Consider the following 27,196-nt stretch of genomic DNA (forward strand, 5'->3'; position numbering starts at 1 on the left):
TGTTCCTCCACCATTTCAACAGTATTCTCTAGTAATTTTATTTTGATTTGATCACTTTATTACTGATCTGTCCTCTCAAATGCATCTCACACATTTTCGAACTGTACTCCCTAATCTTCACACAGCTCTGCCAACATACTATTCATGATTGTTGCTCACTGTCTCGATTCAACACTACCGTACCTTGGCAAGTATTGAGTGGTGGGTGTCCTAAGCATAGTCAGCAAGTCCAGTGTGTCTGGAATGGCAGAACTGGATGTAATCCATGTGTTCAGAAATTCGGATATTGGATACACCGATTAGCCATAATAGGACATTTTTCAGCTGCAAGAGATGGTTTGGTCATGTGATGAGGAGGGAGGAAGAGTATGTGGGAATAAAGGTCATGCAGATGGATGTACAAAGGAAGAGGAAGCACGGGCAACCAAAGAACAGATGGAGGGAGATGGTGGAGGAGGACTTGAGGATGAAGAACTTGGATGTGGCTACAGCTCAAGACAGGAGGTTGTGGAGGAGACTCACTACAAACAGCTACCCTACTTAAGTATGACAAGCTGCAGAAGAAGAAGAAGGGACCCTATAGACACCTGGTGGGTCTAGGGAATGTGGCTGGTAGGGTGTATAAGGGAAGCCAATTTTTTATGCAGTCTGGTTGTAAGTTTTTAATTTTTCAGATGTGCCCTGGATATATGGAGTGATGAATGATTTCATGTAATCTTGGCTCTGAAGGGGGTGGGGATTACAGTTATTGAGCTTTAATATTTTGCGGATTTTGTATGGATTGTAGCCATTGGCTAAGAAAGAGTTGTGAATATGGTTAAGTTCAGTAGTTATGGCACTTCTGGAATAGCTGGAAGAAGGCCACTCTATTGAACTGCAGCAAATACAAATATGAGCGGCTATTCCTGGAATCTGCCTCAGCCCTGAGAAAATTTCCAAGCCTCAACAAATCTTAGAAGTACTCATCCTCAGCTGAAGAGCAAAGACTGTCCAGTTTAGCCCACTATGAGGGTGCCATTTAGGTTTTAGTTGAGTTTGGTTGCCTTTCATCAGCCTCATTTACCCAGTATTAGTGCCTGTGTGCACATATCATTGATCTGTGATTCTTGATGCAATCTAATGCAAAACTTTGGATATTTCATTGCTGAAATATCAGAAGTATTAATTAAAGTTATTATAACCCAGTATACATTGCAATTTCCTGAAAAAGAATGGTTATGAATAGCCAACATACAATTGCCCTTTTACCAGGATATAAATATAAGTTACTAAGTGAGTTTTATAGGATAGATGCAAAAGAAATTTTTCAATGCATGACATGAAATGTGGGGGAGGGGGGGGGGAAGAGCAGGATCACCCCTGGAAGTTATAAAAGAATTTAGTAAGGACATGAACACCAGGTTTTTTTGCTTGGGAAGTGGTGAATAAGTTGAATGTTTTTCCTTGATTGTTGTTAATACTCTGTCATTGAGTGAGTGAGAGTAAGGAGAGGTATGCTAGACATTGTGCAGAGACTCCTATAGTGAGTCTTTGTACACAACATAGATAAACAGATTAATAATATTCTGCTTTTTTCTCTGGTGCTCTGACTAACATCAGTGACTAGAACACAAACAGGGAGAAAATTCCTTTGTGTTTTCTGAGTGTTGTAATTTAGTTAGTTATTCCTCTTAAGAAGCATGTTATAGCAATGACAAAACTAGTGGAATAGTTATTAATCAATATGTGGGCAGATAACATGTCTGTTTATTTAACAACAGTTTAAGATTCATATTGATTTTCTGTTAAAATAAGTTACCCAACATATTTCAGTTTCTCAGTTCATATTTATTTATATTTTTATTTATTTATATTTTTGACATTTATTAGTCATTTGTGCTACTAACCCATGCATGCATCTGCATTTTTTGCATGGCTATTGGTTGTTCCAGATATTTGGGAATTTGGGCATACTAAATTGGCAATGCTTTGAAACAATCTTCTTTTCTTCTTTTTATGCTTGTTTTTACTGCCAAAATACTTGCCTGTATTTCCATTTAGAAATTTTATTTTTGCTTTCTTTTTATGTAATTCGTTTTCCCCATGAATGTTAAATTTTTTTTATTTTTCTGAAATATATAAACAGAAGGAAAACATCAGATGGAAGTTCCTGAAAGTGGATTAAATGGTTTGCATAATGGTCTTGGAGAAAATTACATTAGTTCTTTGTCAAGTGATAAGTGTGAAAATCAAGATGAAAAATCACCAGAGATATTTATAGAACCAATCCATAAAGATATATTCATTCAGAATCCAGTTTTGATTTCACAAGAGGTTTATCTAATGCCAGGCATCACTAAAGGTGAAATGAAAACCAATGAAGATGTTACTAATCAGAAAGCTCCTTCACTTGATTTTAATCTTCTTAACAAAGAATCTCAGATTGATGAGCTTCTTGGTAATACTGAAAAAAAATTTTCTCATCATGATCACATGAACAAAGATATGTTGCACATTTCTGTCACTGATGAAAATATTAAAGAGGAAAACCATGTTGTAAACTCTCAGAAACCAGAGAGTATTCAAGATAAGTTAAATGCAGCAACAGATAAAGAAAGTATTGTAAAATCATTTTCTATGCTAGAAGATTTAACTCCTCATGAAGTTGATGGCAAAAATTATAGCGTCACTGCAGATAACAATTATGCAGGAGTGTTGAGTCCCAAACAGTCATTGTCAGAAATATCATTTGTGAATTCGAATGAAATTATGTCCCTCCCTGTTGATGTATCTTGGGATATACAAGATGTTCCGGATAATGTCAACTACTCATCAGATGAAATTCAAGAATACAACTTTGATGAAGAAAAAGGAGATGCAAAACACCATCTAGATGAAGAAATACTTAGTAGATATCCAGATTCACCAGAAGATTCTATTTGTCATGTTACAGTTGGGATTGCAAAACTAGAAAATACTTTGGACTCTTCTCTGGATACAAAAGAAACAATAATGAAGTTAGCTGAAGCTCTTGAGGATGATCTGGATAATAGTTATTTAGGAGGTAGACATATTTGATTTTAATTCTTTAAGCCTTTATTGTTTTATATTCATTTTTAAGAAATTTAAATGATAGTAATTATTTTATTCAGTTCTGTTAAGAGTGAATTTGCTGTAGCAAAATAAGAGAAATATTATTAATGAAATTATTTATGCATGATTAATTTTTGCTATGTGCATGAAAGGAATGTTCTTTGTGTGTGAGTGAGTGAGAGAGAGATGTTGTTATATGATTCATAATAAATATTAGAAACAATTTTGCACCGCACACTACTTTTTTAATATATAACTGCATGAAATTATTGAAATTATTCCCATGAAAAGCCATGCATGAAGTGAATTTTTTTTATTGTTTTATCATACATTTTGGATGCATTTGGCAACTTTATTTTTATTTTGCACTCATTTCATTTTTTTTTTTTCACACTGAAGTTTGGAATAAGTCCATCCCTTTAGTTAATTTTATTTTTTAATTTCTGCTACTCTTATTTTCAGCATTTCTTTATTTAATTATTTCCTAATGTAAAAATAAGCTGAGAGATATTGAGATTGTATTGAGGTGTGATGGCAAATGAGTTGTATATGTTATACATTAGGTGGAAGTTAGCTATTGCATATAATAGCTGTATTTAGGCTTAGGTATGTATAAATGGAGGTGAATTTGAGGAAACTCAGAATGACCAGGCTGAATAACAAGAAAACTGGACACCCTGTTCTTTTCCTGAGATGAAAATCTGGAAATAATAAGATGTGTCAGGTAATTCTGATGAAAGAAATGAGTTATTGGTATTCAACAGAATACTATATGCAAGGCTTTGTAAAAAAATAGAACATTTGAGAATGAATAATATGTTGATACAATTAGCAAGAGAATAGCATACTTAAGCATTAGGAAGTAGCATATAAATGGCCTAGGAAAGGAACTGTTCTTTGTTAGAAGACCAAAATAGATTCTCTAATGGATTCGATCATGGGCAGTCGAAATTATATGTTCAGCATGGAAAAGGGACTGTAAAAAATAATAAATAAACAAACAAATAAATAAGTACATGAAAAAAAAAGATTATATTATTAGGCATAAAACATGAAATATAATTTATTATTACTATTTATTTATTATTATTTTGTAAAAATATAGATCATATGTTAATAAATTTACTTGAGGTTCCTTAAAGGTCAGAGCTAGGTGGAAGAAAAATTAAACATTTGATTCCACTTATGATGCTACCCTTCAAATAACTATATTCCAAATAACTCTGTACAAATACCAAACCTGTCCATCCTTAGAATGCTATTCACATGTTTGGGGTAGTACACCTAACCCTTCCCTCCCCCCCCCAAAGTTCTTAATGCAGTCCAGAAGAAATGACACACTGATAAATAATCTCATTTAAAAGTTTAATGGAGTGAAACAGCAGCACTAGGAAAGTATTAAAAATAGTATTTAATTCTTCCAATATTTCATCTCAGTTATAGAAACATTGTCAGGGAGTACAACATGAGACTTGAAAAACACACACACATACATAAAGGAGCACAAAACTAAAAGCACATGAAACAACTGTGTGTGTGTGCTTTACAAGTCTCATTTTGTACTCCCTGACTATGTGTGTAACTGAGATGAAATATTTAAATAATTAAATACTACTTTTAATCCTTTCCTAGTGCCGTTTCACTCCATTAAACTTTTAACGTGAGTTTTTCCCAGCACTTTAGCCTTAACACACTGATAGATGATCTTTCATCACAACCTCACTTCAACCATTCTCTTAAGGAGCATCTTCAACAGTCTGTTTCAGCTCTGTGTCTTTTCTAGAGGTAGTTCCATAAATATTGTTCCACTGAATTGACATCCATATTCCTCTGCTCTCCACTAGACTATTAAAACATGAGCAGCAGTTACCCAACATCCCTTTTTAGTCCAGCTACACACACACACCAGACCTGCTTCTCTTCTTCCTCTTTCATTCCATCTTGAAGTTTCCTTAATTACAGCATTCAACTCCTCAAGAAAAATGTCAGTACAGGAAAACCTTGCTTAATGTGATTAATTAATCTTTAAATTAATGCACACTAAGCGAATACAATAAACAATAAGAATAATTATAATTCTTCCATCAGTTAGCATAAATTTGGGGAAAAAAATTAAAGTATAAGCTATATTAGAAGATATAAAATCATCAAAGTTAATAAAAAATCAATTGCTTAAAATTTTATTTAATGTCTAAACATTTGATTGAGCTATTTTTTTTCCAAAAAAAATTATGTGAAGATGTTTGAATATCGCTCGATGTTTTCATGTCGTCATGCAATTTGCAATACCTGGCGATTTCTTTATCAAGATTTCAGCGGACTTTGAAGCTTCGTTCAATATCAGGATGAGCATCAAACAAAATTTCCTTAGCATACTCAATGTGATTGTAAACTAGCTCAAGTTCTTTTGCAGTTATCTTCTTAGTCATAACATTCTCTTCTTGTTTACACTCCCTATCTTCTTCTTCTTCATGTGCATGCTGTTCTTCTAGTTGAAGGAGATCATTCTCACTTAACTTCTGAATCAAGCAAATTTCTCACATTTTCATTATCTAGTTCGTTAAATCCAATTTCATTTCCAATTGTGCTGATTTCTTCAATAATGTTAGATTTTAGATTTTGCACACGATAAACTAAGGCATGAGCTTAAAGCCTATACGTTGCCTCCTAATAAAAGCATAAAAATAAAATTAAAGACGATCTTTAGATATTTTGTATCTTGGTGGAGATGCTTCAGTTTTTAGCTAGAAAAGTTTTTGTGAGCATATGCTTTCAAAAGAGACCAGTTTCGTCGATATTGAATATTTGATGATCGTCATAATCACTCTCCTGAATTATCCTTTGCTGTTCTTCAGGAAACTTAGCCACAGAATCTTTATCTGTCATTATAATCAGATTCCTCAGTTATTCTTATGTTATGCAGTCCAGCTCGATTTTTAAAACAGTCAAACCATCCTAAACTCACAGCAAAGCTTTCACATTCCTCTTGCAATTTGATCTCTTTCAATGAAGTAAAAATATTGAGAGCTTTTGTCTGAATATTCCCGGTACTAAGAGGTACTTTTTTTGGTTATAATCCTCAATCCAGAGTGATAGAAATGCTCTACCTCGATCATTAAATGGCTTTTATTTTGGTGATCTCTTTGCTTAAAGAACCAGTAACTTAAAGAACGTAGTAACTTTCCTTGTACTTTATATTCTTTGCTCATATTTAATGTAGTCCGAACTGTAGATTCGCTGTATCCCAGTTCTCCCACAGTCGTTGTATTACTTCTCTAATGACTTGCAGTTTTTCCGCTCACTGCAGATTGGCGACAAAATATTTCGCACAATGTAAAAAAATCACACTAACTGATTAATTACTTGCTTAAAGCGGAGAAATAGCATCGTTTCACTCAGCCGCTCTAACTGATTATCAAGCATATCGAATTTGCATTAAGCAAGGTTTTCCTGTAGGTTTCTTCTTTTCCAACCCCCACTAGTTTGTCCGGTGAATTTAAAATTCCTGTCCATGATCATTCCCAAATCTCTAGCTACGTCAGTTTCCTGGAATTCAAGTCTGTCATTATAATACATAGCTTGGAATCTTTTCATCCCAAAGTGCATAACCTCCCATATTGTCACATTAAACTTGCATCCACGTTAAACAGGAAGTTTAATGTGGATGCAATGTAGGGATAAGGAAGTTGTTATTCCTCTTTATAAGGCCTTGATATGCCCACATCTGGATTACTGTGCTCAAGCCTCGCCCCTGGGTTTCTTAGAGATGAGGAAGCGGTGGAGAGGATTCAGGGGTCAAGTGACCAATTGGTAAGGGGCCTGTGGAATGTTCCCTATGAGGATAGATTGAAGGTATGTGGAATGCAGAAGTTAGTTGATAGGAGAAAAAGAGAGGATATGATAGAAACATTTAAATTACTTAAAGGGTTTTATAAGATGGATGCAAGGGAAATGTTTCACCTTTTGCCAGAAAGAGATCAGTAAAATACTGTCCAAATTAGACACAAAAAAGCCTCCTGGTCCTGATGGTTTGTGCACCAGAACGGACTCCTGTCCTATGTCACCTGTATATACGAAGGTGGTCTGAAAAGTTCTCAGCTTAACAATGAAAAAACGAATTTAAAATTTCAAAATTATTTTTATCTTTCAACATAATCTCCCATAAGACTAATACGTTTATTCCAGCGATGCTCCAGCGCCATTATTCCATCCCTGTAGTGGTTCTCAGTAAGATCTGCAAAATATCCCTCTACAGCTGCAATCACCTCTTGATTCGAAAAAAAACGCTGACCAGTGAGGAAGAGTTTTAGTTTTTGGAAGAGATAGAAGTCAGAAGGAGTCAAATCTCGGAATAGGATGGATGTTCCAACAATTCATAGTGCACATCTCTACATCCTCCCCCCCCTATTGTGTTCCCCAAGGAATACAATATACAGTCATTTAAATCAAATGTGAACAAGTACTTTTTTTCCCAACCCACTACCCATACACGGTTATTAATGTACTACAGGTTGATCAACCAACCTCTTGTGTATGGGCTCAACATTTAAAAAAAAAAAAAAAAAAAAAAAAAAACACTTGGCTAGAGGGACCAGAACAAGGGATCATCCCTGAAAGTTGAATAAAGGTGTGGTCAGTAGGAGTATGAGGACTAAATTTTTTGCTTGGAGAGCAGTGAATGAATAGAATGGGTTGCCAGAGTCAGTTGTGATTAATGGGTTCAAGGAGAGGTATGATAGATTGTGTGGATGGATTGGTCTTCCCGTGATGAGTCTTCATGGAGGTGCCCATATAATAATAATAATAAAAAATCCACTATCTTTTGTCCATATTGTCAGAATCTCTATTCCTGAGATGGAGTAGATTCCTTTATTGACCATCTTCCCTCCCAATTTGAATATTCATTTGAATTTTATAAATGTAGTACAGCAGTGATCATCTGTCTTATTTTACATTTTACTATATACTATTCTTTCATATCTCTCTCTATCAGCCACTCTCCTATCTGTAATATCATACTATAGCCATTCCCTTTATTGAAATCAATTGTCACATTATTATAAAACAAGTAAATTTCCAGTGGGAGACCTATCTTCACCACACTCTGTTGTCTTCATAGAGTATCATATTCCTATCCAGCCATTCCTGAATTCTTTCCTTAACCAACTTTTCCAATAATATAATCATCACTCCTGAGATAGTGATTGATTTATAATATGCTACCTGATTCTTTGCACTTCCTTTACGTAAAGAATGGCTTAGGTATTGTTCAGTATTCATAATAATGCTTAACGGTGTAAACAACAAGAGGGAAAAAATAAATTGATTAAACTCACTAATATTTTGCTGGTTTTCTACCAAATCTGAGCACAATGATAATTGAGACGAGCACACAGCACTAAACTAAGTAATTGTAGAAACAATTTGAATTTCTGATAATTTGACAATCTGATACCTAATGTCCTTATATGGCACCTTCTATGGGTCAGATAACTACAAAGTTAATTTAGAGAATACTAGCTATTAGGTCTTAAAATGATAGTCTCCAAGATCTTTGGTAATTAATACAGCCATACTTGTTGAAGTTGGGTGAGTGCTTCATAGCTGATGCTGATTCTAAGAATAATCTATCAAATCCGTAATGACTTCTATGTAATATAGATGTTTGTTTTTTTTCATCTGATCCCATGTGAAGGAGTATTCAGGGCATCGTATGCTAATCCAGACTTGCCATACAAATGATCTTGGATGTAATTTTTGTGTTCTTTAAAGTGGATCTGCCAATCTGTCCAAAGTAGGCTAAACTGAAGGCAAAAAGAACTTTATACACTTCAGGATGTTCAAGAGGATGTAGTCGATCTTTAGGAGAAAGTATGAAGGTAGCTAGCTGAATGAAAGGTTTGAAAATAGTAAGAGATCATATTTGCAGAGAACTTTGCTTATTTTTTCTGATGTATCATATATTAAGAATATATGGATGGGAATGGTTTTGCTGTGATCCTGTATTGTTGGAAGTTTTTTCACTTGGTTATACTACAAATTAAAGATACCAAGAAATTATATACTTGGTTTAATCCTTTATCCAAGTGTAAGCAAAACAAGTTGGCACCTGAACTATTTTCAGGACTGGGACAACTTGTATAAAGAAGCTAAGACTTCACATCACTTGCCTTAGTAACTGGTCTGGGTACTGATCCCTTCTCATAATACATAGCATCATACATGTAAGGATATGCATCTTCCATTATGGAATACTAAGGTAAGTGATGTGAAGTCTTAGCTTCTTTATACAAGATGCCCCAGTCCTGAAAATAGTTCAGGCACAAACTTGTTTGCTTACACTTGGATAAAGGATTAAACCAAGTATATAATTTCTTGGTATCTTTAATTTGTGATCCTGTGTGTTCCCCTCCTTCTAACACACATTTAAAAACCAAGCACTCAACACAGTCACACTAAAACCAACACTTTGGCTATGCTATTTTGATAACATGCTTTAGGTGCATGAAACTGCCCCAAATTTGGGAAGCTTGCATTCTAAGAACAACGGCCAAGTTAATCCAATTTAGCCTGCTAGGGGGCACCTTAAGGACTCTAGGACTGACTTCAGTTGCCTTTCTTCAGCTTCATTTGCTTAGCTTTAGTATCTGTGTGCACATATCATTGTTTTGCGTTCCGTGCAGATGACAATGTCAAAATACAGGTTGTTATTAATTAAAGTTTTTATAATTAATAATCTAGTTTATGATGTCATTTCCTAAAAAATTAAAAGCTATGTCAAACCAACATATAAGCTTATCTACAAGAATTACTATCATGCATGGAGATTCCATCGTACACAAGGTTCGTTAATATGGCAAGTTAAAGCTGAAGATTTCAAGACAACTAAATTGAGTAGCCTTTCTAAAACGCTGCCAGGATAATAATGTGATCCCGATATGTGTAAAACTAAAACACTGATTTAAATCACCGAAGGCACTCCACATATATAGATGCACTAGTTTAGCTCTTGTACGGGAGCAGACTGCTGACATCAATGAGACTATTTGTGTGCTAGAGGAAGAGCTTGCTTCTACGGTGAATGTCGACCTTTGCACAATCCTTTCTGATATCTCAAATGCTTCAGCAGGAAAAAATTGCAAAGAATATGATGTCGACACATTAAAAAATTTGAAAGTTTAAAAAAGAACTCGGCTTCCAAACCTCAACTATCTCTCAACATGGTAATAAACTTGTCATTCCTTAGCCTGAAGCAGTTAACACACTCACCCTTGGCCACAACTTTGGCATATCACCGTAAAAGATCCCCATCAGAAGAAATTAATGATACAGGTAGAACGAAGTATCTGCAGCTTTCCCAACTATATTGCCAATAATATCAGATTGGATGTAATCAGTGTTCTTACTCAAGCCAAATCACCAAAAAAGCAACTTATCAATAGAAGAATTCAAAGCTCTGTAAGAAATGAAAAACAACAGTAAAATAATTACTAATGAATTAATAATAATAAAGCAATCAATACACTCACGTTTGGCAGATTTGAAGAAAAAGCCTAAAAAAGCCTTGCTGGTTCTAAACCAAACAGAATACACAGGTAAGTTTGCTTCTTTACTTTTAAATCAGTCTACCTACCTCCTTATGGAATATGATCCCTCCAGCTCCCAAATCAGAACACTCCATAGGCTCCTTTAGAAGCCTATGGAGTGTTCTGATTTGGCCTGTGTTAGTGACAAACAGACAAAAACATTTTAACTTCACACATAAAAAAACACAGCCCACTTGCAAGCCAGTATAGAAAATCTCTCTCACTCCAAAACACACTGACATAACATTCAGTTTTGATGTCTCCTCCTTATTCACCAATGTCCCACTCAAAGATACCATAGACCTCATCCAATCCAAATTTCTCCCAATATCTCAGCCCTATTTCAGTTCACCATGAACTCAGGCTATTTTGTTTGGCAAGGAAAATTCTACAAACAGATAGAGGGGACAGCCATGGATGCCCCATTTTCTCTCCACCTCTGGCCAACTTATTTATGGAGACCTTTGAAGAAAAAGCCTTAAATTCTTCCCCACATAACCCCACTGTTTGGTTATGCTATGTGGATTATGTGTTTGCTATTTGGCTGCATGGTTTGGATGCACGCCACAGTTTCTCAACACACTTAAGCAATCAATACCCCAGGATCCAGTTTACCTTGAAAAAGGAAAACAAACAGTCTCCCTTTCCTATTACATGCCAACCTGATGGATCCCTGGCTTTCTCTATTTACAGAAAACCTACCGTTCACATGCAGGTAGATACATTCACCAGTAGTCACACCCCCCATCCCCTCTCCCAACAATATGGGAATGTAAAAACTCTATATAACAGGACAAAATTAATCAGTTAAGATAACGATGCCCTAACTACGGAACTTAACCATATCCTTAACACCTTCTTAGCCAATGTTTACAACCCAATGTTTTGGGGGGATGTAGAGTCCAATAACAGAGTAATCTCTGTTATTACATAACAGCGATTACTCTAAATCTATCATTCCTTACATCCAAGGTACATCCAAAAAACCAACAAAACGCCTAAGAAAATAAGATCTCACAACTAGTTACAAACCACATAAGAAATTGGTATCTCTTATCCACTCTACCAAAGACCAGCCACTTCCCCTAGAACTATCTGGAGTATACCAGGTCTCTTGCAGTTGCAAACTGTCCTGCTACAGCCAAACAGGCAGGACAGCCAGTATCAGGATATCCGAACACAAGGGCTACATCTGGTTTCACCAATACAGCCACTCAGGACTTGCTGACCATGCACTGGACACCCATCACAGAATACACTAGAAGAAGGCCACTTTATTACACTGCAGCAAGTACAAGTATGAAAGATTATTCCTTCAATCAGCCTCAGATCTGAAAAACTTCCCAAACCTCAACAAATTTGGGTGCATGAGACTGCCCCAAATTTGGGAAGCTTGCATTCTAAGAACATCAGCCCAACAACCAAGACAACCCAATTTAGCCTGCTAGGGGGCACCTTTAGGACTGATTTCAATTGCCTTTCTTCAGCCTCATTTGCTTAGGTTTAGTACCTGCATGCACATATCATTTGTGATCCCTGAAGATGGCAACGTAGCATTGCGAAATATAGGAAGATATTGATTAAAGTTTTTAATTAATATTCTAGTATTCATTGTCACTTCCTGAAAAATTAAAAGCTATGTGTAACCAATGTATAATTTTGCTACAAGTAATTTAAAATGAGAGTTGTTGTATTATACTTATCTCTCTCTATTTATAATTAACTCTTAGAAAGGTTATGTGGGTAGAATATGTGTCTTCTCATTGACCTTTTCAAATTGCTTATTTGCCGTAGTCACACTATCTATCATTCCTCCAGACAAACATACCTCTGTCATTCTATTTTGTGCACCATGGATCATCAAGTCTTCTTACACCACACCTTTTACCACTCTGTTTTTTCCTTGATCACCTGCATCTCTCTCTCTCTCTCTCTCCCCTCTAATACTTTCTATATTTGTTCCTCCACTTACTTGCCGTCCTGTCATCTCTCCATCCTTGGTCCCAGCACTGTCTCACCTTTCTCTCATTTTCTCTCTTTCTCTCTGGTTTTCCTATTCTCTCCTTTCTATCATTCCCATAACTCTCTCTCACTCCTACTCTAATTTTCTTCTTTTTTTTTTTTTATGTCAGGCCCATACATGAAGTTGGTTGATCAATCTATAGTACATTAGTTCCGTGTATGGGTAGTGGGTTGGGAAAGGAGAAACTTCTTTGCATTTGATTTAAATGACTGTAAATTGTATTCCTTGGGAAACACAGCAGGTGGGAGACTGTTCCACAGTGCAGCAGTTGCAGGGATGAAGGAGGAGGAAAAGAAACTCGTTCTGTTTGTTTCTAGGTGTACTTTGAAAGGATGTTAAGCAGCAGCTGCACATGTTCCAATGAGCCTAGTACTGAGTGGAGGAATTATTGATGTTATTTCAGATGAGCATTTCCCATGGAAATATTTGTAGAATATACATATTGCAGAAACCAAACATCTGTGCGAAAGAGGGAGGAGAGAGTTGGTAAGAGATGGGTCATTAATAAGTCTAATTGATCTTTGTATTGAGTCAAGCATTTTGAAAGAGCTTTTAGGGGCCCCACGACATATGTGGGAGCAGTATTCAATAGCTGGGCAGATTTGTGATTTGCATAATGTTAACAGCTGTTCAGGGATGAAGTAACATCTTGAGCAAATGAGAAATCCTAGTTTTTTTTGAAGCTGAGGATGGTTGTGATGTGTTTATGCCAATTGCTTTGCATTTGTTTTTCCAGTTGCCACACTCTTCTGTCACACTTTACTTATCTCTGTCTCTCTCTCTCTCTCAGTCAGTATTCACCTGTTTCTGACGTAACACTGCCGAGGTCCGTTATGTTTTTTTTTTCTTTTTTAAATTCCAGCTATTTTTTCAGATGTGCATTAGACATAGGGAATAGTGAGAGCATCACTACAATCTTTCTCAGGAGAAGCCTTGAGGAGAGGATTAAGTATTTTGTTGATTTTGTAGGAACTATAGCCATCAGACAGGAAAGTGTAGCATACATGGTTGAGTTCATGTAAGAGAAGCCTCATCAGAAAAAAGATTTTTTTCTCTGTTAAAGTTTTAATAATACCATACTATTGGGGATGTGGGGGGGGGTATTAGGAAAGTTTTTGAATATATCTGCCCATATGAGTAGGTTTTTTGTGTATTGTAAAAGAAAAGTTACCAGTAAGAAGACATGTTACTAAAGTGTTGGAAGTTTTTCCCACTTGGTTATAATTACTATTACTATTATTACAGGCAACTCCAGGGAGTCATTAGACTCATCGAGGGAGGCCCCAAATCATATTCATCACAACTATTTGACATTCATACAGTATCTATCATACCTCGCCTTAAACTCATTCACTGTCACAGCATCCACCACAGACTCAGGGAGCGCATTCCACTCATTCACTACTCTAAAAGTAAAGAACCCAGCTCTAACACCTTTACTAACCACACTTTTGCCCAGTTTCCATCGATGTCCGCTAGTCCTCCCACAACCAGCACTGTTCTCAAAAATATCTTCTGAATTAATTTTATAGAAACCCTTCAGTAATTTGAATGTCTCAATCATATCTCCCCTCCTCCGCCTATCAACTAATTTTTGCAACCCACAAATCCTCAACCTGTTCTCATACGGTTCATTCCACAGACCTGCTATCATCTTGGTCACTCGCCTCTGGATCCTCTCCACCTCCTCCCCATCAAGAAGAAACCTAGGTGACCAAATCTGAGCACAGTAGTCTAGATGGGGTCTTATCAAGGCTCGATACAGAGGAACAATAACCTGCTTGTCTCTGCTTGTCAACGTATTCTTCAGCAACCAAGTGATTTGATGAGCTGTTTTGGTCACTTTTGCAATGTGTCCCCTAAATTTCAATTCCTTATCTACTAACACTCCTAAATCTCGTGCCTCATCAATTTCCTGGAGCACGGTTCCACCAATGCAGTAAACTGCCGCTAATCTTTTCACCCCAAAATGCATAACCTTACATTTTGCCACATTAAACTGACATCCATTCTCCTTAGCCCAGACCTCCAATCTATCCAAATCATCCTGCAAAATTTTGACGTCATCTGCATTCACTATTGCCCTCCCCAACTTCGCATCATCCGCAAACAAATGAACTGTTCCTCTCAGATCATTTCCTATATCATTTATGAACAAATTAAACAGCAGTGGTCCAAGAACAGATCCTTGTGGCACACCACTAGTCACAGGCCGTCTTGTGGACTCTACTCCCGAGTAAACCACTCTCTGATATCTCTCCGTCAACCACCCTCCTATCCATCTCACCAACCCTATGTCCATTCCCATATGCTGCAATTTACTGATTAGAATTCCATGTGGAATCCTGTCAAAGGCCTTGGCAAGGTCCAGTAGAATCACCGTAAACCCATTACCCTTATCCAGTTCAGCCGTCACTGTGTTATAATACGTGAGCAAGTTACTATAATATAAATTAAAGATGCCAAGAAATTATATTCTTGGTTTAATCCTTTATCCAAGTGTAAGAAAACAAACAAAGTTTGCACCTGAACTATTTTCAGGACTGGGCAACTTGTATAATGAGGCTAATGACTTCACATCACTTGCCTTACCACCCCATAATGCAAAGCACATATCCTCACAGACATGCATAATGCTATGCATTATGGGAAGGGCCACTACCCAGACCAGTTTCAACCTTTATTGAGGTCTCATCAGTGGGGGAGCCAGACCCAGAAGTGATTCCAAGGTTGATGAAGTCATATTTCCATATCCGAATAGCCAAAAGGTGTCATACCTTATTATTAAAATACTCTGGATTATAGATAGTTGTTGGACGTTTTTCCACTTGGTTATAGTTATTCTATAATCCAGAGTATTTTAATAATAAGGTGTGACACTTATTGACTTTTATTAATGATTTTATTAATGACTCCATATTGTTGTGAGGAGGGGTGATGAGATTGTTGGCGAATGTATCTGCCTGTATGGGTGGGTTTTCTATAGACTGAGAAAACCAAGGTTCCATCAGGCTGACGGGTGACTAATGTGTCTAAGAAAGGAAGGCAGTTGTTTTTTTCTTCTTCCAGGGTGAAATTGATTCTGGGGGTGTTGGTTGTTTATATGTGTTAGGAAGGAGAGGAGTGCATCGGAGCCATGTGGCCAAATAGCGAACACATCATCTACATAGCGAAGCCAAATGGTTGGTTTTTGTGGAGCAGAGTTTAAGGCTTTCTCTTCAAAAGTCTCCATATAAAAGTTGGCCAAGGGTGGGAAGAGTGGAGAACCCATGGCTGTCCCCTCTGTTTGTTTGTAGAATTTTCCTTGCCAAACAAAATAGCCTGAGTTCATTGTGAACTGAATGATGCTAACGTAGCTATACAGGGACTCAAAGATGACCTTTCAAGCACCTTAAGCCACGAAATTAGGTCTATTTCATACAACATCTCGTGCACTGCAGCGGAGAAAGAATTTAAAAAAGTACGAGATCGACATATCAAAAAATTTGAAAATTTAAAAAAAGAACTCGATCTCGAAACCACAACTTCCTACCCAAACGGTAGTCAACCTTTCATCAATTAGTGTAAAACCAGAAGCACTCGACGCCCTCGCACATGGCCACAACTTCGCTGTTGCGCCCAGAAGAATACCCCCCCCCTTATTTATGGACTCCCAAAAATATATAAGGAAAATGTGCCATTATGTCCCATAGTGGATGGTATTGATTCCCCTACATACAAACTAGCTAAACATTTGGCCAAAGCTCTCTCACACTATACTGGCAACACACCTTCACACATAAAAAACTCAGCCCACTTCAAAGCCAGCATAGAAAACTTTACACTCAAACACACTGACATAATGGTCAGTTTTGATGTCTCCTCCTTATTCACAAATGTCCCACTCAAAGAATCCTTAGAGCTAATCCAAGCTAAATTTCCTCCCGATATCACAGCCCTTTTTCAGTTCACAGTGAACTCGGGCTATTTTGTTTGGCAAGGAAAATTCTACAAACAAATAGAGGGGACAGCCATGGGTTCTCCACTCTCCACACCCTTGGCCAACTTTTATATGGAGACTTTTGAAGAGAAAGCCTTAAACTCTGCTCCACAAAAACCAACCATTTGGCTTCGCTATGTAGATGATGTGTTTGCTATTTGGCCACATGGCTCCGATGCACTCTTCTCTCCTAACACATATAAACAACCAACACCCCAGAATCAAATTCACCCTGGAAGAAGAAAAAAACAACTGCCTTCCTTTCTTAGACACACTAGTCACCTGCCAGCCTGATGGAACCTTGGTTTTCTCAGTCTATAGAAAACCCACCCATACAGGCAGATACATTCACCAACAATCCCACCACCCCTCCTCACAACAATATGGAGTCATTAAGACACTACACAACAGCGCTAAACTTATCTGTTCAAATGACAATGCCCTAACCACAGAACTAAACAACCACATTCTCAACACTTTCTCAGCCAATGGTACGAAAAAAATCCAAAAAATATTGAAACCAGTAAACCACAACAAGGATTACTCTAAATCCATCACCATACCCTATATCCAAGGCACCTCGGAAAAAATTACAAAAATCCTAAAAAAACATGACTTAACTTCTTGTTACAGACCATATAAAAAATTGGCATCCCTTATTCGCTCTACTGAAGACCAACCTCCCCCCCCCCTAGACCTACCTGGTCTAGGGGGGGAGGTTGGTCTTTAGTAGAGCGTCCCCTTGCAGCTGTAAGCTGTCCTACTTTGGCCAAACAGGCAGGACAGCCAATATCAGAATTTCAGAACACAAGGACTACATCTGGTTTCACCAGTACAGCCACTCTGGTCTTGCTGACCATGCACTGGATACCTGCCATAGAATACGGTGGAAGAAAGCCACAATAGTACACCATAGTAAATACAAGTATGAAAGGCTTTTCATGGAATCAGCTTCAGCCCTAAGAAAAAATCCGAACCTCAACAAATTTGGCTGCATGAGACTGCCTCAAATTTGGGAAACCTACATCAGATGACCTTCATCCCAATCACCCAAGAATAAGAACATTGCCCGCTAGGGGGCACCATCAGGACTTTAGGAGAAATAATAGCTTCCTGCTTCTTCCTCATTTACTGTTTGTTGTGCCTGCATGCACGTGTCTTGTTCTTAAGTTTCTTGAAAATGGCAACGTGACGTTGCCGAAATAATATTGAAGTATATTAAAATTTATTTTAATGTATATCCTAGTGATGTTGTAATTTCCTTAAATTACTTAATAAAAAATGCATAACCAACGTCTAAGCCTTTCCACGAGAATTCTGGTAATGTGTTCCATTCACGGACAGTTCTTCATGTAAAAAATCAACTTGTCACACCCCTCTTCACCACACTTTTACATAACTTCCAGGAATGACCTAAGGTTCCTTCCTTCTCACCTTCTACTCTTTTTATAATCCCCTCTGGATTAATTTGATAAAATCCTCTCACTAACTTAAATGTCTCTATCAAAACTATCTCTTTTTCCTCATATCCACCAAACTCTGTAATCCACATCTCTCTTCAATCTCCCTGCATAACTAGCATTCCAATGTCCTGACATTGTTTTAGTCACTCATTTCTGGACCATCTCCAATGTCATCACATTGAAAACAGGTGACCAGATTTGAGCACAATAGTCCATGTGTGGCCTGACCAGTGCTTTATATAGTGGCACAACGGCTTCCTTATCCCTACATGTTAGAGTATTTCTTATCATAGCAGCACTATGATGTGCAGCCTTTGCAACACTAGCAATATGCCCTGTAAACTTCAATCTACTGTCAACCATCACTCCTAAATCTGTAATCTCATCCACTTCGTGCAGTATACGGCAACATCGATATAGTACACATCATTATATTTCTGCACTCCAAAATGCAACACCTTGCACTTATTGATATTAAAAGTACAATCCCACTCCATTCTCCAATTTAAAAGTCTATTCAAATCTTCCTGAAAGGAATTGACATTAAATGTATAGATCTATAATTTATATTATTTATTCAGATCATAATTTAAGCGCCTCCGTAGTGCAATTGGAAGAACGACGGTATGTTGCACCCTTCGATTAGAAAAGGCCTAAGTTCGATTCTCGTCATGACGGGAGGAATCTTTATATGGACCTTTTTCAATTGAAGGTGAGTTAGCCGATCTCATACAGAGGTAGCAGGGTTTTTCATCCTGCATACAGACAAATTGGCCCAGACAAAAAATACTATCTGTGGTGGTGGTTGTGGACAGTAGATGGCGTTGATGTAGGTGATTGACTGTACAACTCTCTGCCTCAACCCAGAACTACACAGAACCTCTGTGTAGTTCTGGGTTGAGGCGGAGAGTTGTACAGTAGGTGTCCTCCTGCGATCAATCTTCGCACTCCTTGGAGGTGTCACAAATAATAATAATAATAAAATGTCAATCCATAGTTGAGTGAGATGTTGTTAGGTGTGGTCTTGAATCTCAGGCAGTCATCACATACATTTTCCTGTATATTATTCTCCTTATATAACCTGAATTTCACTGAGGCATGAATATCTACAAATTCTCTTGATGGTAGATTCTTTTCTATATTTTTTGTGTGCATGCACTTACAGTGTTTTTTTAATGAGAGTTTTAACAGAGACTGAATGTAATAGCATTCCTCAACCATCATCAAAACAAGTTTTCAAATAGCAAGCTTGTTTTAATGATGCTCAGAACAAGTAAAGACATATAACATTTGTTGTAATTATTACACCAAGTAGAAAATAAAATCTGCAATATTTATGTATTTTCCTGTATGTTATTGTCCGTTAGTATGCTAATTATGTCCTGCATGATTTATTTCATTTATAAAATAAAATAAATCATGCATGATTTGTTAATAATGGTAGGTGCTCATTAAAATTTTCTGTGTTATAGTAAATATCATATTTTGCACCTTATAACAGTGCTTCCCAAACTTCTGGATGTCAGGGCCCCCTTTGGAAAAATTAAAATATTTCATGGCCCCCCTCGAAAAAAAATCGTAATATAGACATATATTACTATAATATTTATTGTATTCATATTCAATACAAAACATACACAGCGAATATTGCAAAAATCAAATGCAAATATTACATTTTTAGCATCTTACATACACATTTGACATGCCACATTATATTTTTATATCGATAGATATATTGTTATTGTACATTTGCAGTACAAGCACATGAAACTTAAAACGATTAGCAATAAAGAAAGAATTAAAAACGTAAAAGAAGTTTAATAACAATTTAATGTGATGGATGTGTTTCAATACTGCTACACCAATATCAGGTGAAATATTTCAAACTGCATTTCTTACATTTCTGCTTTGAAATGAAACTTATATAAATAAGCATATATTTACTAATGTTCATTAAGCGTCGAAATATGCAGGAAGCAAAATTTGTGAACCAGCACCAATGTGTGATTTTTTTTCCATTAAAATATAAAAAATAACAAAAAAGAAATAATAAATATTAAAAATTAAATACGTTTGGTTTAAGATAAAAATCTACTTAGTCTTAAAACATTTTAAATTTGTTTTCATTATTTCACAGGCCCCCTCAACAAAACCTACGGCCCCCAAGGGGGCTGCGGCCCACAGTTTGGGAAGCGCTGCCTTATAAGATGCGCTTTTTTGTACCAAAGATTTATCTGAAAATTAGAATGCATCTTGTAAACCAGTGCATCTTATACATGGTTGTGTTTTTTTATGTATATGCACAGTTAACGCATTGCTTGTCAGTAATGTGTGATCAGTTTGAATAGTTGCATGGTCATTAATGGTCACGCATTTAAACTAGCAATCAATACATTATTATATTTAAATTTTTTTATAACCATGGAAGCACGGACATAGCTATAGGGTTGCGTATAAGCATAGTGTGATTAAGTACAAAAAAAGAATTGCAATGGAGCAGCCAGGTTTTGCCAGTTTTCTGCAGAGAAAACTGGCAAAAACTGGATGGATGGATGGATGAGGAAGGGATGAAGTTATGAATAAAGAAGGTGTGATCCAGACGTTCTGGCAGTTTATGCTAGAAACCTGCTTTGTTAGTATGGAATCAGTTTAGATGCCATAAAACCGAAGCTGTTAAGAGTGAACTTCACAAAATGAACACAAAAACAGCTGTAATCTTAGGAGGACTCGACTCCCCACCTCAGTCTTTAGATGTATCAACAAACACACCATTTATGATGGGGGAAAATGATATGCCAGTTGGATGCAAACTCCAAATCTTGAGTAAACATATATGGGTAGGAGAAAGAGGGCCATAATTTTGCAGGTGTAAAGAGTTCATAGAATGAAGTGAAACCCGAAATTATTATAAAATCTTTTCAAAAGTGTGGTATTACTAATTCTCTTTATGGTTCGGAGGATAACTTATTATTTCAAGACAGCAATGACTCAGTTTCTGATGAAGAATCAAATTCAGAAAATTTTGAGAGTGAAGATGAAGAAAGGTTTGAAAAGAAGATTAATGAAATTTAAAAAAGTTATTTTGTTTATATTATTATTATTAATATTATTATGTTTATATTATTAATATTATTATATATATGTTAAAAAATCTGACATAAATTATTATATGTTAGATTTTTTAACGATTTGATGATTTTTTAAGAATAATTGTTTTTTCATCTAATAAATGGACAATACATGTATTAAAATTTAAAATGAAAAAAGAAATAATATTTACATGAAAAATTGGATGCATAATTTGTGCCTTTTATACTGCAAAGATTTTTTTTCCCAAAAAATTTGACATGAAAATTGTGATGCATCCAGTACAACTGTGTGTGTATGTGTGTCTTATAAGGTGAAAAATGCAGGAAATATCACTTATAATGGCTTTTATTTAACCACGCTACTGGCCAAGACATCTATAGACGTCAAAGTTATCATGGATGCGAAGTGCATATTAAAATTGTTAATATCATTGAAATTACATTGAAATATTTGATGGATGCAAAGCGTATGAGGATCCATATTTGATCCATAATGGCCGGTAAAGTGGTTAAAGGAAATTTTAACACGTTTCAAATTAATATATATGGAAATTTTGCATCATTTAGGATTATATAATAATGATTGCTTCTCAGATATTCTTTTTTAACTAGTGCACAAGGAACGGGTGGTACGAGAAACAAAAACACCACCTCCATCTCCAGCTGAAAAGGAATTTCAAGGTATTTGTTCAGTACAAAAATTGCACGCTTGATCTGTGTATTTTGTTTTGTGAACTGTGGCTTCATGCATTCGATTCTGTTCATTTATTTTGGTAGATTAGTAACATATGTTTTCAGTATTTTCAACCAACATTTTTTTTTCCTTTAATTTAACATCTAAAAAGTCCATTTCAGAAAATATATAAATTATATTTTAAGGTTTTTTTCCCCTGTGATTGTGTTTTATTGTTTCTAACAGAAATAATTTTTTTATTATCATTCTTATCATTTCATTCATTCATTCATTCATGGGGTTAAAAGATCATTGTGATTGAAACCAGCACTCATTAAACTGAACCTTAAACTTAATTTTATTATTATTATTGTATGGTTACTTCCATGGAGTTGGATGACTTATTGCAGAAGACCCAAATTATCCACACAATCTGTCATACCTCTCCCTGAACCCACTAATGGACAAAGTGCTAACAACTGGCTCTGGCAACATTCCATTCATTCATAACTCTCTAAGTGAAAAATATCTAGTCCTCATGCCTCTACTAACCACACTTTAGCTCAACTTCCAGGATAAGCTCTTGTTCTGTACCCTCTAGCCAAGTGCTGAAACATTTCCCCTGCATCATTCCTGTTAAACCCTTTAAGTAACTTTAATGTTTCTATCATATCCCCTCCTTTTTGCCTATCAACCTCTTTCTGCAGTCCACATATCCTCAATCTATCCTCATAGGGAATGTCCCAGAGACCACTCACCATCTTGGTTGCTCACCTCTGAATATCCATCTGAATTTACTATTTACTGTACTCATAACACTCCATCAATGCATCTTCTACTCCCCAAGCAAAAAACCTGCTTGTTATCTTCTCACCACCACCTTATATTTCTCAATCATGTTATCTTCTTCCTCTTTCTTCTATCCACCAGACTCTGCAGATGAAATTTCCTCAGCCAGTCAGTCCTCATACCAGAAAAATTAGTAAGGATTATAAAAGCAATGTATGAAAAAACCGAGATGGAAGTAAAAACGAGCATTTGAACAGCATAAATTTTTAACATGAAAGTGGGCTTGCATCAAGTGTCAGCACTGAGCCCATTTCTATTTGTGATTATTTTAGATGCACTTAGTGAAGGAGTAGCCAAAAATACACCATGGAATATACTATTTGCTGACTTGGCTATCAGGTGAAACTGTAGAAGAGGTCCAAAATAGTTTTATAGAGTGGCAAAATACCTTGGAGGATATAGGTTTAAAGAATAAATAGTAAGAAAACTGAAGTAATGGTTAGTGAGAGGGAAGGACATGAAGAAATTAGTATAAAGGATAGAGAAGGTGATATCTTGAAATTGGGATCAACCATAAGGCACATGTAACTTGGCAATCAGAGAAAGAATTAGGGTAGGTTGAACTAAATGGAAGATGATGTCAGGAGTGATATGTGACAAAATGCACCGAAAAAAAGTGAAAACAAGTATATATAAATCAGCCATAGACCAGTCTATGGCTGATTTATATATACAGCCTTGTTGTACAAAGCAGAGACATTCCCAACAAAGAGAACTCAGGAGGAACAACTGGAAAGAACAGATGAGGATGCTAAGATGGATAAATGGAACATCAAGGAAAAAGCATAGGAGGAACGAAGATATATGGAAGGAGATGGGAGTTATTAAAATTAGCGACAAAGTGAGAGAAAGTAGATTGAGGGTGGGCTAGCCATGTATGGAGAAGACCAATAGATGACCCAATTCAGAGAGTCACAACAATGGAAGTGAAGGGTAAGAGAAGAAAAGGAATACCATGGAAAAGATGGTGGTAAAACTTCAAAAGGGATATGGAAGAAGTTGGAGTGGAAAGGAGAGATGCCCAAGATAGAAATAAGTGGAAGAAAATTGTCCAAGTGGCAGACCCCAGGACTGTTTTAAACTAAAATGCCAAAAAGAAGAAGTCTGTCAGTCCTCATACCACATGTTTCAGAGAACCAACACCACTTTAGTCAGTCTTCTCTGTCCCTTTCTAAATTATCATCACCTCAAAAACCACATAACCAAATCCATACAGTCGTTATTATTTTACTTGAACCAGGCTTTATACACTTTTATACTCAATGATATTTCAGTAGAAACTCAGTCACACTTTCGCGTTTAGCTTAAAATTACAAGAGATGATTCTACTTTTTTATATGATACATATTCCAATAACATCTAATGCGTAACGACTGTAGATGGGATATGGCAAAAATATATAAAACATATAGGTACTGCCTATACGAAATATAATGCCATATAATGCCTCTGTCGTGCATTTGGTAGAACGACAGTATGTTGTGCCCTTCAATTGGAAAAGAACTGAGTTCCATTCTAGTGGTGTTGATAGGAATCTTTATATGGGCTTTTACAGTTGAAGGTGAGTTAGCCGATCTCATATAGAGTAACAGGACCCCTCAGAAACTTGGGTTTTTCATCCCTTGTACAGGCAAATTGGCCAGAAGAACACAATTTATGGACAAAAAATACTGTTGGCAGTAGATGGCATCATATGTTGGTGGTAGTAGTAGTTGAAGGATTAAGTAGGAGAGACGGTGAGATGTGTCTAGCTGAGTGGAGTAGAGCACCTTCCCAATGATAATCATGATAATAATGATAATAATAATAATATTCTATGGGTATTAATTCAAATAACAAATTTATACTCATTCCAATGATTTCCAGTGGTATCTCATACACCTTCTGCTCCATGAACTGAAATATAAATGGCTACCCTTTGTCTAATTTTCTACTGGTTTGGAAGTTTATATAGAGAGTATTCTAAATCTATTACTTCATTTTACCATTTTCACAAAAGAAATAATATATTTTGTCTGTTGAAGCAATATTTATAAAATTAGGCTATTTCTTTCTGTCTGAGAATTTCAGTAACTACCTTCTTTCCATCGGTTCATTTCATTTGCTGAAATCATTCTAACTTTAAAAAATACATTTCATGTTACAATTTCACCATATAAAAATTGTTTATATGCATTCTACAAACAAGAAATTCAGTAGTAGTGTTGTATTTTTTCTAAAAAAAAAATACCAAATATTACCTACTTCTACTGGTTGCCATTTCTGAAATAAGCAATATTTTAGAAATAGTATATAATAATCCTCTCTGCTAAGGAGAAGACCAAAAGCTTAAATTACTCTCACCATAATCACAAAAGAAAGAAGACGTGGGGGAGGGGGAGGATCTTATAAAAAATTAAAAATAAAACACTTCCCCAGAAGTCTCAATAAAATGTCCCAAACAGTAGTGCAGTATACATCGGCAATGTCTTGTTTCATTTTCAGTTTCATTTGTTTGTATCGACCGATGAAAATTCATTTTCATCAGACTAATACAGTATTTATGTAATAATAATTTCTTAATTTATAATAATCACAGCTTTGGTTTTATTATTATTATTTTCCTGACCACCATGGAGTCACAAGACTCATCATGGGAGGCCAACATAAAGTTTATCATCCACAGTCTGCACGTTCACCACCATCTCAGTCAATGCTCTCCATGCTCCTACCACTTTCCATGCAAAAAACTTACCTCTTACCCTTTTACTCACTACCTTCTTTTGCAACTTCCATGGATGGCCTCTTGTCCTTGCACCTTTCCCTCAGTCTACCATATGAAAACTCTCCTCAGTATTCATACGATAATAACCCTTCAAAGGTTAAATGTCTCAATCATATCTCCCCTTTGCCTTCTATTCATCAAACTCTGCAGTCTGCATGTTCTCATAATCAACATTGTACACTCCTGATATCATTTTTATTATCCATCTCTGCACCCTCTCCAAGGTTACTTCATTCCCTTTAAATCTTGGTGACCAGATCTGAGTACAGAAATCAAGATATGGTCTGATCAAAGGAACCAGCACACTTTTATCTCTCATGGTCAATGTTCTCATCAACATTGCCGCAATTCTCTGAGATATCTTGACAACCATAGCAATATGACCTCGAAACTTCAAATCTCTATCCACAATCATCCCAAGATCCCTTGCTTCCTTCACTTCTTCCAGTATAACTTCAAGTAAGTATGAAGCATCCCTATTGGTGGATCCCAAATTTTATAAGCTTACATTTAGTCACATTAAACTGACATGCCCATTAATTTGCCTGCCATTCCATATCAAATCCTCCTGAAGAGCCAATACATCAGCACTATTACTAATAACTCTCCCAAGCTTCACATCATTTGCAAACTACCGAACATCTCCCTGTAGTCCTATGACAACATCATGGACATAAAGATTGAACAGGAATGATCTCAGGACAGAACCTAGTGGAGCTACACTCCTACTCCCTGATACTGCTCCCATATATGCAATTCTCTGATATCTACCAGAGAGCCAATCATGAATCTAGTCCACTAATCTGATATCCAAACACATATGATGCAACTTAAAAATCAGCTTATCATGTGGCACCCTGTCAAATGCCTTGTAAAATACAAAAAATTACAATGTATGCCTTTCCCTCATCCACTGCTCTTGTTACTCTATTGTAAAAGGTAATCAGATTACTAAAACAAGAGCACCCTTTAACAAATCCATGCTGGCATGCATAAATAATATTAACCTCATATCTGCCCAATTCTGTATAGGAATTCTTACCAATTTCTCTCCAAAATCTTAACTAGTACAGAAGAAATATAAACAGGTCTATGGTTTGATACCTCTGTTTTACCACCACAATTATGCAATGGTACTATCTTACCCTCCTTCCACTCTCCAGGAACCTGACCCATTGCAAGACTTTCATTAAAAGTTCAAATAGCACATCCCTTAAAACATGGAGAAATTCCATCTAGTCCCCCCCCCACCTTATTCACATTTAGCATACTCAGTATTCAGAATACATCATCTTCTAACACTTCACCACTCGTCCTCTAGAAATAAATCCTGTAGTACCAGGATGGAATACTTTAATAAAGTATCGTTAAATAGCTCAACTATGTCATTGCTTTGGTAACCTGATTCCCATCTCCATCCAGCAATGTAATCTGTCCACTATCATTTTTCTTCCTACTCACCACATAGCGAAAAAACTCCTTGGGATTCTCTTTGGATTGTAGTGCCAGTCTTCTCTCATATTCTAGTTTTTCTCTCTTGACAATACTAGTTACTTTCCTAGCTTGAGCCTTACAAGCCTCATATGTGCCTTTCATAATCTCTTTTTCTTCTGCAATTCTTCTTTTATTCTTTTTTTCGTCCATTTGACTCAAAATTGCTTTATCTTATTTAAGGTATACAATCTGCCATTGCTATCA

General features: G+C 36.2%; 1 protein-coding gene across 16 annotated transcripts in view; it reads left to right on the forward strand.

Annotated features, from left to right (window-relative positions):
• Nucleotides 1-27,196, forward strand: part of LOC150095834 (uncharacterized) — a 1,527,755-nt gene that overhangs the window by 1,252,146 nt on the left and 248,413 nt on the right. For 11 of the 16 annotated variants that reach the window (XM_090409494.1, XM_090409490.1, XM_090409495.1 and 8 more), the window contains 2 exons: nucleotides 2,126-3,043; nucleotides 21,825-21,893. The exons of 2 other annotated variants lie outside the window; for them this stretch is intronic. In XM_090409494.1, coding sequence (XP_090265620.1) covers nucleotides 2,126-3,043; nucleotides 21,825-21,893 — 987 coding nt within the window. The remainder of the gene's footprint in view (nucleotides 1-2,125; nucleotides 3,044-21,824; nucleotides 21,894-27,196) is intronic. 3 more of the 16 variants (XM_090409498.1, XM_090409499.1, XM_090409491.1) reach the window with 2 other exon arrangements.

This window comes from Typopeltis vanoorti, chromosome 19, assembly GCF_054136105.1.
Source record: "Typopeltis vanoorti isolate ZY-2024b chromosome 19, IOZ_Tvanoo_1.0, whole genome shotgun sequence".
Lineage (NCBI taxonomy): Eukaryota > Metazoa > Arthropoda > Arachnida > Uropygi > Thelyphonidae > Typopeltis > Typopeltis vanoorti.